This window comes from Heterocephalus glaber, unplaced genomic scaffold (genome assembly GCF_053883595.1).
Source record: "Heterocephalus glaber isolate CG9 unplaced genomic scaffold, H.glaber_assembly_v1.0 deba00001461, whole genome shotgun sequence".
Lineage (NCBI taxonomy): Eukaryota > Metazoa > Chordata > Mammalia > Rodentia > Bathyergidae > Heterocephalus > Heterocephalus glaber.
The window spans coordinates 47,612,924-47,626,743 of NW_028258308.1; the positions used below are offsets into that span (position 1 = coordinate 47,612,924).

Sequence of the window (13,820 nt, forward strand, 5' to 3'; positions counted from 1 at the left end):
ATTCCCTGCCCTCCCTTCACCCCTCCACTCTTACCTATTTACAAAGACTTTGTTTCCATTTTTTTCCATTTTCTCATATTAATTCCATTCCCTCCTTTCCTTTCCCCTAGCCCTCCCACTTCCCCTTCCCCTTTGCCCTTTTCTTCCTATTTCACATTATCTATTACTTTTTAGTCCTTATTTACACTTTCAGTTTCTCACAACAGAGAAACTATTTGGTATTTACACGTGTGTCCTATTTATTTCACTTAAGAGTATCACCTCAATGTGCATCCATTTAGCTATAAATGTCTCTAGTTTCTTATTTTTTATGGCAGAGTGCTACTCCATTTCATTTTTTAAAAAACCCACATTTTCTTTATCCAGTCTCCAGTTGGTGGGAATTTGGGCTGTTTCCAAGTTTTAGCTGTTACAAATTGTGCTGCTATGAACATGGGTGCACATATATCACTGTAGCTTGATTCTTTTTTTGTTGTTGTTAAATTCTTTTATTGGTACATTTTAGGTATACAACACAATTACATTTCTCACTGGGAATTGTACCTTTACATAATGCATCTTGGTTCTTATTTTTTCCCCATTCCTAGCCCTCCCTTCACCCCCTCCACCCTTCCCTATTTACAAAGACTTTATTTCCATTTTTTCCATTTCTCAGCATTTTTCCTTTCCTTTCGTTCCTTTCCCCTGCTGCTCCCACTATGCCTACCCCTTTGGACCTTTTCTTCCTATTTTGCATTATTGATTATTCATTCTAATCATCAAGAAGATCATACACCCTGATCAAGTGGGATTCATCCCAGGGATGAAGGGATGGTTCAACATATGCAAATCAATCAATGTAATACATTATATCAATAGAGCCAAGGACAAAACCATATGATTATCTCCATAGACGCAGTAAAAGCATTTGACAAAATCCAACATGTATTTATGATAAAAACCCTACAAAAATTGGAATTGATGGCCTCTACCTCAAACTGATAAAAGCCGTCTATGAAAAACCAACAGCCAATATCATACTAAACAGTCAAAAACTGAAATCCTTCCCACTAAAATCAGAAACAAAACAAGGATGTCCACTATCACTACTTTTGTGCAATATAGTCCTGGAAACATTAGCCATGGCAATTAGACAAGAGAAAGAAATAAAAGGAATAAAGATAGGAAATGCAGAAGTCAAATTGTCATTATTTGCAGATGACATGATACTGTATATAGAAGAGCCCAAGAACTCCAATTCATATTTTTTGAGAGAAAAAGTCACACTAATTTGTGACTTCATAATCAAAGGTTTTAATTAATCAGTATCATAAGAGACTCTAACTGTCCATTGTTGTGTTCATATCATCTATTCAAGTACAGATCTTCCAGTCAGAGAAGAGACTGTGCTCACAAGGGGAATAGAGCTCACCACCACTGCCAAGGTTTGTGCTAGCCAAGAATTTTCCTCAGCAACATTCTGCTTACTTTTTTCCATCTGTCTTTGGACAATGATAATTGTACCAGAAATACTCACTTTTGAACAGAAACATTTTACTCACAGTAAAAAGTAAAAAAAATAAATTGGCATTTTACAGACATTATTATTGAACTGCAGGCAAACAGCATATGTATCACTTCAGAATCCTTTAATCATGTAATTCCAAGGTCTGTCTCATGGAAAATACAAATTTTTTCCACTTCTTTCTGAGAGTAGTCCCTCCATAATAACTTGAGGATAAGTTTCTCTGAGTGTTTAGGAAATAAAGAATAATTTTAAATTTTACAGGATGCCTAACAATATGCCCTGGGAGTAAATCATTATCAATTAAGTAACTTGTATAGAAGCTGTGGAGTATGCATGTAAGTTATTATTAAATAAATGAAAAATTTTCTGTTTTCAGTTAGACCTGTCCATTAAAAATGCTTATTTTAATTTTGTGGTAATTTATTAAAATTAAGACTAAAAGAAATTATAGAATTGAAACACCAATACAAGTGATCACAATATACAATGCATGCTTAAATTTTTAAAAATGATTACAGTAAAAGACACATTTGCACTAATGACCCTAAAAACATTTCTCCTCACTTTAAACACACTTTCATTATTCTATTGTTCTTGCCTTTCTCAGAAGCACTTCTGCAAGTCCCCTTTTATAAGTATCCTTATGAAATGATAAAAATTATAGTGCATGCTGCTGCCAATTCCCATGAATAGGAGTGGTAGATTCATAAAACTTTGACAGTGTGTTCTCATCTGCCTGATTTGCCAGATCTAATACTGTGGGAACTCTGCCTCTTCCCAAAAGTAAATATGACCACATAAGGTAAATATGTTGAGTGTATTCTGGACACCAGGACAGCCACAATACCACAGCTAAAGGCCCTCATGAAATGAGACTTAGAAACTGCTTCATGAATTGGCAAGAATAACAGGATAAGTGTGTTCAAATGTGGGGGAGGATTGTGAGAGGAATCATGGCAATGTGTCTGCTAAAATACTAGTTTCAAAAATTTGAAAATTCAGCTAAGTTATTGATCTCACTCTAACTTTGAAATATTTGCAAAGGTTTGACTATATTCTCTTTTCTTTTTCCATGTCAGCAAATTAATTCACATTAGTGAAAAACACATGGTCATTAGTAGATGGGAAAGAAGCAATAAAGAAAGATTAATATTAGGTTCGATAATATGTAAGTATTTTGCCACATCAGATGATTTTGCAATATTACATATTAAATTCAGTTTAAGTGGTGGACATTAAATATTTTCAAGTAGTGATACACTGCTGCATTTGCAGAGGCAAAAATTTGCCTACATTTTCCCACAATAGATTATCTGAGACACTTTTCCCAGTATCCCAGCACCTCCTTGTTCCTCAGCCTGTAGATCACAGAGTTTAGCATTGGGGTGAGGAAGATGTAGAAGACAGCCAGAACCTTGTCTTCCTCTGGAGACTGTAGGGATTTGGGGTGGAGATAAGTGTAAGCAAATGGTGTATAGTAGAAAGTCACCACAGTGAGGTGAGCACTGCAGGTGGAATAGGCCTTCATCCTGCCTTCCCATGAGTGCATGCGGTAGACAGTGCAAAGGACCCGACCATAGGAACACAGAATACCCAGGAAAGGAAACACAAGAAAGAGGATGGTGGTAATGAACACAGTGTACTCATAGATCCTGGTGTCCATGCATGCCAGAGTGAGCATGGACAGGACATGGCAGAAGAAATGATTGATGGCTCTGGACCTGCAGTAAGGGATATGGAGGACATAGATTGTGTGAGCACAGGAGGTGACAGCACCCATTACCCAGGATCCCAGGATCATCAGCACACACACTCTTCTGTTCATGTGGATGGGGTTGTCCAGAGGGAAGCAAGTAGCCACATAATGGCCATAGGACATAGACATCAGGATCAGTCCTTCTGAACCAGCTAAAGTTGCAAAGAAGAAACTCTGCACCCCACACCCAGTGAAGGAGATGGACTTGTTTCCAAAGAGGAAACTGGAAGCCATCTTGGGCACAGTGATGCAGATATAAATGAGGTCCATGAGGGAGAGCTGACTGAGCAGGAAGTACATGGGTGTGTGGAACTGGGCATCCAGGAGGATGAGCAGGACCATGCATAGGTTGTCAGCCAGGGCCATCAGGAAGATGAGGATGGTGAGAGTGAAAAGGAAAAGGCCAAGGCTTGATGGGAGGAACAGGCCCAGGAGGATGAAGTCATTAGAGTTCTCATTGTAATTTTCCATGGTGGATTCATATAGTTTGTCTGAAGACAGACATAAGAGTGATAGGTAGAGATCACCATTAGCCATTTTTGAAAAATTCCTTAAGATAATAAGCATCTGAATCATTCATAAATTTGTAAAACTTAAAAATCAATACTCAATCTTACCTATTTAAAAAAATAAATATTATTTTCCGCCTGAGAATTTAATACTTTATGAGACATCTACTATTGAAAACATTTTAAGAAATATAAATCTTTCAGAACAATTATATTTCTATTAAAACTTCAAGAAGATGTTTATAGTTTTCTTCCCAATGTGAACTTCAAAATCATCAAATTCTGATGTTCCATTTTTCAAAACACTTGTATAGAAAATGAAAGTGAATGTCCATAGTAGGTCCATATCATGAATAAATCTTTAATTCTCTCATGGTATGACTTCTGCATTGGTATTTACTTCTTCAGCAAACTGTTACTTTTAAAAATGTATTTCCTTTTCAGAGATCCTTGTCCAATAATCCTCATGTGAAACTTCTTTACATCAGTTCTCATTATTGTGTTATTTTTCTTAGAAATCTGGAATGTAATCTTACTGTCACCTCTTTGAAAAACTCATAATAATTCCTACTCCTGAGTTTAAATGTTAACCATCATCCATTCTCTTTCCACAACTCCCTCAGAATCAGAACATGAATAGTGCTCTGTATGAGAGAGAGCAGACATCAAGGTAGATAACAGGGACTTAAAAAGAAGCTATGATCATTCATCATTTGGTAAATGTAAAGTTAAATCACAATGAGATACCTTTGTACATTCAGTAGGGAAAAATTCATTAATGAAACAAATAAAACAAAATATTTTGTGACAAGTATATGGAATTCTTACAAACTTTGTGCTTTTTTATATTCATTTCAAGTGATACTTGCCAATGTGGAAAATAATGTCATGATAACTCAAAAAGGAATCAAAATTTGAACATGAAGTAGTAATTGCACCTTTTCTGTGAATGCCTAGGAGGTAATACAGATACTCAACTAGCTGTTTTCATGCCCATTTGCAAAGCTGCATAATTCAAAATAGCCACAGGTAGAAACACCTTAATTCTTTATCCACAGTGAATCCACAAAAAATGTGGTACACATACCCAGGGATTATTATTCCATCTCTTAAGGGGAATGCATGTTGACCCAAGTTACAACTTGGAGGAGCACTGATGATGTCACACTAAGTGAAAGAATCCCACCACAGGAGGACAAACACTGTGTGGATGCACTTTAGGAAGTGGAGATGGAGGAATGGCATGGCCTATGGGCTAAGTGAACAGAGAGAAGCTGAGACAGACAATGCAATGCATACAGAGTTTTGGATCAGTGTGGTGGCAAGATCTGGAGATGGAGAGGTGATAGCTGCCACAGGAGGATGACTCAGAGCCCCCTGCACTTTGCTTTAGAAATGGAAAAGTCCCAAACTTTACCTCACACATCTCTACTGTAACAGAATTGCAGCAAAACTCACACTTATTAAAGTTATTCCAAATATGTTTTAAGGCAGTTAAAGCATTATCCTGAGCCATGTTGGAGCAACTTATATTCCATCATTGTGTGATCTGTGCTAATTTGCAAATAAAAATTTAATAGAAAAAAACTGTTTTCAGAAGAACTTTAGAATAAGTATGACAGCAAGAGGTTACATTAAAATTTTCCTTTTAATGTGTATAATGTTTTATTACTAAGAAGCAGAAAAATGATAATTGAAAGAAGAACTTTAGAATAAGTATGACAGCAAGAGGTTACATTAAAATTTTCCTTTTAATGTGTATAATGTTTTATTACTAAGAAGCAGAAAAATGATAATTGAAATATGCACAAATGCCAGATCAGGTCTGATATGGATAGTGTATCTCATGAGTGCCATTTCAGCATCTATTTTCTCATCTGAGTTCCTCTGTGCTAACATTAGAATACAGCCCCATATCCTGTTGTGTGAAAAACATTCCAGCACTATCCCTAACAGAGAAGCAACCTCAGTCATTAAGTTATTGGTTTCACTTATGCAGATGAACATTTTTCTTGTGTAAATATAACTTCTGTTTTTATTATTTCACCCTTTTATTCTTTAGTGAAAAAAGTATAAGTAAACTATCCAGAGCATATTTTATGCATTTCCACTTACTTTGATTTTTTTTATATTCCCATCAAAATGTGGAATGTAGATGTCAGCAGAGCCAACATGGAGAAAAATGGGGCAGGGAGACTCTAGGGATGGAGTCCTGACCTTAAGAAGCAGAGGCCTTGGAGAAGGACTGTCCTACCTGAGAGGAGAGAAGGAGGCACAGAAATCACTGATTATCCTTACATATTGTCACCAGGAACCTATTCAGATTTGTGCAGGATGCAGGTGAATTTAATGCTAATGGTAGTCTCTTTGGGTATTGACCATGACACTTTGTGAGTGAGAAAGCTTAGATTCAGAGATTTTAAGTGAACTGTCCTAGAATGCCAGCTAGGAAAATGTCCATGCATATGTATAGAAATATATATAAAGTTTCCATATATGTATGACTTAGTGCATGTGTAATTGTAATGTGTATCTGTTAGTGCACACAGCAGTTGTATAGTATTTATAGAAATAAATACAAACATATTTAAACCTTTAAAAACTGCCTGGGCAATTTATTTTTCCAGTATCTTTGGTTAATGATCCTAAAATAAAGGATATTCATGTTTTAATCATTAAAAACAAAAACAAAAATGAAAAGAAGCAAAAAGAGTTAAAATATAAATTTAAACACCTAATAAATTATTTAAAAGAATTTTAAAATTTGTTTAAACACAAATGACATTGTTTATCTGTTAAAAAGGTCCAAAGGGGAAAAGGAAGTGGGAGGGAATAGGGAAAGGAGAGAATGGAATTAATATGAGAAAATGAAAAATGGACACAAAGTCTTTGCAAATAGGAATGGGTGGAGGGGTTGAAAGGAGGGCAGGGGAACGGGGAAAAAATAAGGACCAAGTTGGATTATGTAAAAATACAAATTTCCAATAATGAATGCCATCATATTGAATACCTTAAATGTACCAATAAAACTAAAATAAAAAGTTACCCATGTGAGCATTTTGTGTTTCCTATATCACCTGATTTTACTGTTTTTCCACTTGACCCAGCAAGAAATATAAATACTCTTATATAAAAATGTTTTTTAAAAGACTAAATGGCAATTGATATCTTATTCCCCATGGCACAAGGCCATTGCTAGGAGAATTTGATGAAAGAGAAACATCCTAGTGATCTTCAGTGTAAAGCAGATGCATATTCAACATCATGAGTGAAATTCTCCAAGTGCTGCCCACACATTACAATGAATTCTGTGCTGTAGCCCACATACATCTTTGCATTGCATTGCTTCATTATGCTTCCATTTAGAGTTGAAAATAAGATACTGAAAAATGCCTCTTTTGTGATTCCTGTACTAATAAAATACATAGAATTTTGAAACATAACATCCTTGTCATAACAGGAATAAGAGAAGCACAGATACTTGAGTCACTGGTTCCCATAGAGAGATGAAGTGGTAGAGCTGTGAACCAAGGAGCAGCACCCTCAGCATCAGCACCGTGCAGTTTCCACTGCAGCACATGCTCCCCTATTCTGCTCCCTGTTAATCAGAGGGTTCTCAGAGAGGGATCTTACACAGCAATGAGGCTTTCACTGCATCTGTTCTGATCATTTATGGAAGCAGAGCAAGACTGAATTAACCGAAAAGGCCTCCAGCCATTTTGTAGAAAGTTTTCAAAGAACTGTTAGGCTAAAGTTTTGAAAGCTTTTAAATGAAATGAATTGTCAAAGATTTAAGTAGAAATTACATAAATAAATGATTATTTCTCACACCCAGGACACCATTGGCTTGTTTGGCAGAAATCTGAGTCACTTCTCTTCTCTCAGGACACATGACCTGTCCCATGATCCTTATCTCCCAGAAGGTGACCCTCCTGGCTTACAGGTCAACCTGAGGATGGTGTCAGGGGTGTGAGGAGGGCCTTGAAGTTTCTGACTCTTGAAAGCCAGCCACGGCTCTGTGCGCAAAGCTGGTCCTGTCTGAGTCTCCTTACTTATACTGAGAAATATTCTACACTCACCTCGGTGAACTAGAATTCACCACACTGGAAAATGATTGTTGTAGGATCTCAGAAGTCAGAGCAGAGCCCAGTCAAACAGAGCATCAGAATGAGACATAAGCTCCGATGTCAGCCATCAATGCCACTTTTGACTGACCCTCCCTCTGCCGGCACTCAGCTGGACATCAGTGGGTCAGTCCACCTTGCACTCTCTCACCCCATGCCCTGACCACCTCTCCCAGATCTCTGATCCACTCAGTGGACAATGAGCCCAGTCACAGGAGGACACAGTCATGTTTCTGAGTGGAACTTTTGAGTTCTGTCCTGACAAATGTACCTATAAACCTCTCACTCCCAACCTGGCATTTCAGAGACCTTCAGGAGACTGAGCAGCAACCAGGATTCTGTCCTCCTATAGCTGCAGACTGTCTAAGGACTGTAGTGTCCCTGAGGAATGTCGACTGAGACTAACGGGAGGGGGTAGTCACCAGGGACATGGCCTGGCCTGAGGCCAAGGTGAGGACAGAGCAGGGCACTGAGGTCTCTCCAGCCTGCCGTGGGGAAGACCAGGCAGGTTCATGGGGACCTTCCCAGGCTGTCCTGCTCTAGTTTGTCATGGAACCTTCTGTGTCAATGCTGTAACTCAGTACATGCATGTGTATGCTATCCATTCATGCATTATTTCCTGCTTTTTAAGTAAAGTATAAGAAAATGAAATGAGTTTGATAAAAATACATAAAAAATTCAGTGTGGTAAAATGATATTAAATAGGTTCAAATTATTTCTTTGTTTTTCCATTAAGTTTATTGTTACATTTTAGGCATACAATACAGTTACATTCATCATTGGGAACTTTTACTCTTATAGGTTGTATCTTGGTTCTTATTTTTTCACCATTCCCCTGCCCTCACTTCAACCCCTCCAACCCTTCCCATTTACAGAGACTGTTTCATTTTTCCTTTTTGTTTCAAAATGCCGGTGTTTATTGAACAATTTTTCTTACTAAAATCTATAATCCCATGATATTATTATGGATATGGTAGTGAATTATTCAAAGAATATGATGAAATTAAATTTTTATTGCATATTATCCCTTAAATGTTCATCTACCTCTGAGAATTTCTTAGAAATGAATTAATTTTGCTTCCTCTTCAGGAAGTTATAATATTGTTCTTTTCATTTTGAAGGCCCTAAAAATATCTGCACTTTTGATTTTCTTGACCAAAAATACTCCAGAAATCAAAATGCACACATATTCAATATCTTTACACATGACAAGTTATTGAATTTATTTCTTTTTTCAAACTTTTATTCAAACATTCTTGCAGTATATAATTTTTACATTCATTGTAGGAAGTTGATACACATTGGAAATGCACCTTAATCCTTTGTACATCCCCTTCCCCTTGCCTTCATGACCCCTCCTTCTTTCCTTTGTTTTCCTTTCTATTCACAAAGGATCTCTCTCTATGTTTCCTATTACCTATGTTTTATTTTACTCTTAGTTTATTTATAATTTGAATTTTAATGTAAGAGAAACCACATCATATTTAAGATTGTGTGTCTGATTTATTTTGCTCAATATTATGATTCAATCTACATTTATTTTTCTACAAATGACTCAAGTTTATCCATCTTTGTGGAAAAGTAGTACTCTATTTTGTATAAATTCTCTATTTTATTTATCCATTCATCTGTTGATTAACAACAATGTGCTTCCCAGATTCGTAGAATTGTAACATAACTTGAAATCTGGAATTGTGTTTCTACCTACTTTACTCTTTGATTTACTCTGGATTCCTTTAATTCCTTTGACTAATCTGGGATGTACTTGTTTATCAATTTAGGATTATTTTTTCTGGTTTTGTGAGGAATGCTATTGAGAACAGGGTTGCAGTTGCACTAAATGGATATGTGAGTTTTTTTATAATGGAAATATAGTCATCACTGGCTCAGAAGATCCAGGAATAGAGAATATATTCCCATTTTCTGATATTCTCTTCCATCTACTTTTTCAAGTGTAGTGTAGTATTCATTGTAAATTTCTTTCAATTTCTCTGTAAGATTAATTCCTAAAAGTTTAATTTTTTGGAGCCATTGTGGATAGTACCATTTTCCTAATTTGTTTCTCAATAATTTCATTACTAGTGTACAGGAGAACTATTTTTTGTAGGTTGATTTTGTATCTTTCTACCATGCTTACATTGCTTGATATTTCTAGAAGTATTCTTGGTGTAATGTTATGTATTCTATTAAAGGATCAGGTCATCTGAGAATAATATAGTTTTGCAATAATACATATATATATATATATGCTTGTATATATATGTATGTATATATATGTTGTGCATATATATGTTGTGAATATATGTATATACATATGTTTGTGTGTATATATATACACATATATATAATGTTTATGTGTCTGTGTATGAGGTAATGTGTGTGTGTGTGTGTATGTGTGTGTGTGTGTTACCTGATCGTCCTGGCTGAAGTGTTGAGAACTACACTGAGCAGGAGTGGTGATAATGGACACACTTGTCTTGTTCCTCCAGAATTTAGAACAAAATTGTTCAGCTTTTTTCAATTTGATGTAGTATTGGCACAAGGTTTCAAATAAATGTTATATGATTGTGGTGAGGTCCATCAATTCCTAGTTTTTCAGGTCTTTTATTATGAACAGTCATTGGAGTTCATCAAAGGCTTTTTCTGTGTCTATTGAGATGCTCATGTGGTTTTTGTCCTTGCTTTTGTTTGTGTGCTGCATTACATTTATTGATTTGCAAACACTGAACCATCCTTGCATTCATGGAATGAAGCCTACTCAGTCCTAATGTATGATTTTTAAAATGATTTCTATTCTGTTTGCTAGTAGCTTGTTGAGGGTCTTTCCATCTACATTCATTAATGAGACTGGCCAGTAGTTTTCCTTTTCATTTGAATCCTTGTCTATCTGTGCAATCAAGGTAATGCTAGCATCCAGGAATTTGTTTGATAGTACTCTTTTCTTTGCAATTTCATGGAAGAGATTTAAGTGTATTTGCATGAGGGCTTTCCTAAAGTTCTTGTGTAATCAGTGGTGAATCCCTCACATCTTGGGCTGCCTTAGCAGGGAGCTTTATATTAGTGCCTCAATATTTTTGCCTGTTGTTGAGGTATTCAGAGATAGTGTATCGTCTTGATTCCCTTTTGTAATTTATACATATCTCAAAATCTATCCATTCCTTCTGGATTCTCTAATTTGTTGGAATACAAGAATTTTAAATATTTACTAAGGATCCTCTCAATTTCCACGGTGTTCATCTTGATTTCATCTTTTTCATTTCTTATTTCCTTGATATGGTCTTTCCTTTCACTTTATTTATTGAGATTACAAAGGCCAACACATGCTGTGACATGGAAATAGTTTTTTGTTTTGTTTCGTTTTGTTGTACGGAGGATAAAACTTGGAACCCTACCCTTGCAAGCCAGGCAGTAGAACCACTGAGCTAAATCCCTGGGAACATGGAAATAGTTTTAATGAAGATTAAATAATCAGTAAACAACATCCAGTGACAAAAAAAAGAAAGTCAGTAATTTATGAGGAGAAAAAGTAAATGGGTCCATAATATGACAGTAAAGGGAAGATTATAAGGCTCTGCAATATCATATTTTATTATTGTGATATCTTGGATGTACATAAATAGAGTAAAAGGTACAGTTCAAGATGTAAATTCACAGGTGATTTCTTATAAATTCTTCTAATAATCTTGAGAAAGGAAAAAAGTGATTTTTCTAGGCATATAACGTTTCAGTCTAGGGTGCCAGGTACTGAGGATATAAGCAATTACATACCTGATTCATGAAGTGTTGACATCTGAGGACTCCCTCAGGGAACTTCACTCCATTTAGCATAAATATACAGAAAGTGTCTGGTGGAGAACTGTAGATAGGAAAACACAGAAGTAGTGTCAGATCAGCTATGAGAGTTGCATGTCACATTTTGGGAAGTGATTACATCACCATGATTTTAGTTACAAAACCCCAGACACAATTTCAAGCTGACTGGGTTTCTTCATTATTTTTTATTGCATAGGTAAGATGAAAACTATCATGTTTACATATATACAAATAGATTAGTATAGTAACAAATTCTTCTATATAGCACCTTCCATGCTTCCTGCTTCTCTGTGAGTATAATTAGCAACTAAAACTCCTTCTTTCCAAAAATTAATATGCAATACAATATTATAACCTATCACTTTTGACTATGCTTTAGATTGCTAAACTGATGTATCCTACCTAACTGCAAAGTTCTATCATTTAACATACTTCTCCCCATTTCCTCCCAATCACGAATCCTGGTGACCACCATGTTACATCTCTTTTGATGTCATTCACTTCATTGCACATCAAAATTATGAGTGATTTCATGTAGTATTTATTTTTCTTTTTACAATGTTAAGCATTGAACCGAGGACCTTGCATACATTCGGTGAGCAAGCTCCAGCTGAGGTGCATCTACAGACCTTATAAAATTTTATGTTGATGCAGTCTCCTCAAATTGCCTATCTAGCCTGGAACTTGTGGAAGACATTCCTCAGTTTTTCCAGTATGTGGGTTTAAGGGCACATGCTAGCAAGCCTGGCTACCATTTTAGATTTTCATCTGAAAGTGATTCAGTTCACATTAGAAGAAGACAAAGAGAGCTGTACTCTTATATTAATATAATCAATTCCAGATTCCACCAGTGAGAGAACAGATGAGAATTGGCACTGGGATCCTCTGGGAGTCCTCATGCCAGCATGTCTGAGAGACCTCAGGCTTTTGAGATGAGAGACAGGGAAATGTTGCCCCTCTGCAGTGATGAGAGCCTCTATCCTTCTGCCTTGTGGGGACCACATTCCTGAAGGACAGGCACATTTGGTCACAGACTTCTTCATGACCACTGTTTTTCATGCACTCTGCCCTCTCATGTTTATTTTTCTTTATGTGAAATTTCAACTTATCCTTTTATTTTTTATTTTTTGTATTAAATTCTTTTATTGGTACATTGTAGGTATACAACACAATTACATTTCTCATTGGGAATTGTACCTTTACATAATGCATCTTGGTTCTTATTTTTTCCCCATTCCTAGCCCTCTCTTCATGCCCTCCACCCTTCCCTATTTCCAAAGACTTTATTTCCATTTTTTCCATTTCTCAGTATTTTTTCCTTTCCCTTCTTTCCTTTCCCCTGCCCCTGCCCCTCCCACTACCCCTACCCCTTTGGACCTTTTCTTCCTATTTTACATTATCAATTATTCATTCTAATAATTGGTACATTTTAGGTATACAATATAATGACATTCATCATTGGAAATTTGCACCTTTACATAGTCTCTCTTGGTTCTTATTTTTCACCCTTGCCCAGCCCTCCCTTCAACCCCTCCAGTCTTCCCTATTTACAAAGATTTTGTTCCTATTTTTCCATTTTCTCATATTAATCCCATTCCCTTCTATCCTTTCCCCTAGCCATCCCACTTCCTTCCCCTTTGCCCCTTTTCTTCCTATTTCACATTACCTATTATACATTTCATCCTTATTTACACTTTCAGTTTCTCACACCAGAGAAACTATTCAGTATTTACACGTGTGTCCTATTTATTTCACTTAAGAGTATCGCCTCAATGTGCATCCACTTAGCTATAAATGTCCCTAATTTCTCATTTTTTTGGCTGAGTAGTACTCAATTTTATAAAAAAAAACCCCACATTATCTTTATCCAGTCTCCAGTTCATGGGCATTTGGGCTGTTTCCAAGTTTTAGCTATTACAAACTGCACTGCTATGAACATGGGTGCACATATATCACTGTGGTATGATTCTTTTAATTCTTTGGGGAAGATCCCCAGCAGTGGAATAGTGGGGTCAAATGGGATTTCAAATCCTAGTTCTTTAAGGTATCTCCATACTGATTTCCACAGTGGTTGTACCAGTCTACACTCCCACCAGCAGTGGAGCAGGGTT

The 13,820-nt window shown here is 36.3% G+C and overlaps 1 protein-coding gene across 1 annotated transcript; it reads right to left on the reverse strand.

Moving 5' to 3' along the window:
• Positions 1-2,816: 2,816 nt before the first annotated feature.
• On the reverse strand, positions 2,817-3,734 carry LOC101697124 (olfactory receptor 2L3). Its single transcript, XM_004870960.3, has one exon. It carries the CDS (start codon positions 3,732-3,734, stop codon positions 2,817-2,819), a length of 918 nt encoding a protein of 305 aa, XP_004871017.3.
• Positions 3,735-13,820: the final 10,086 nt, after the last annotated feature.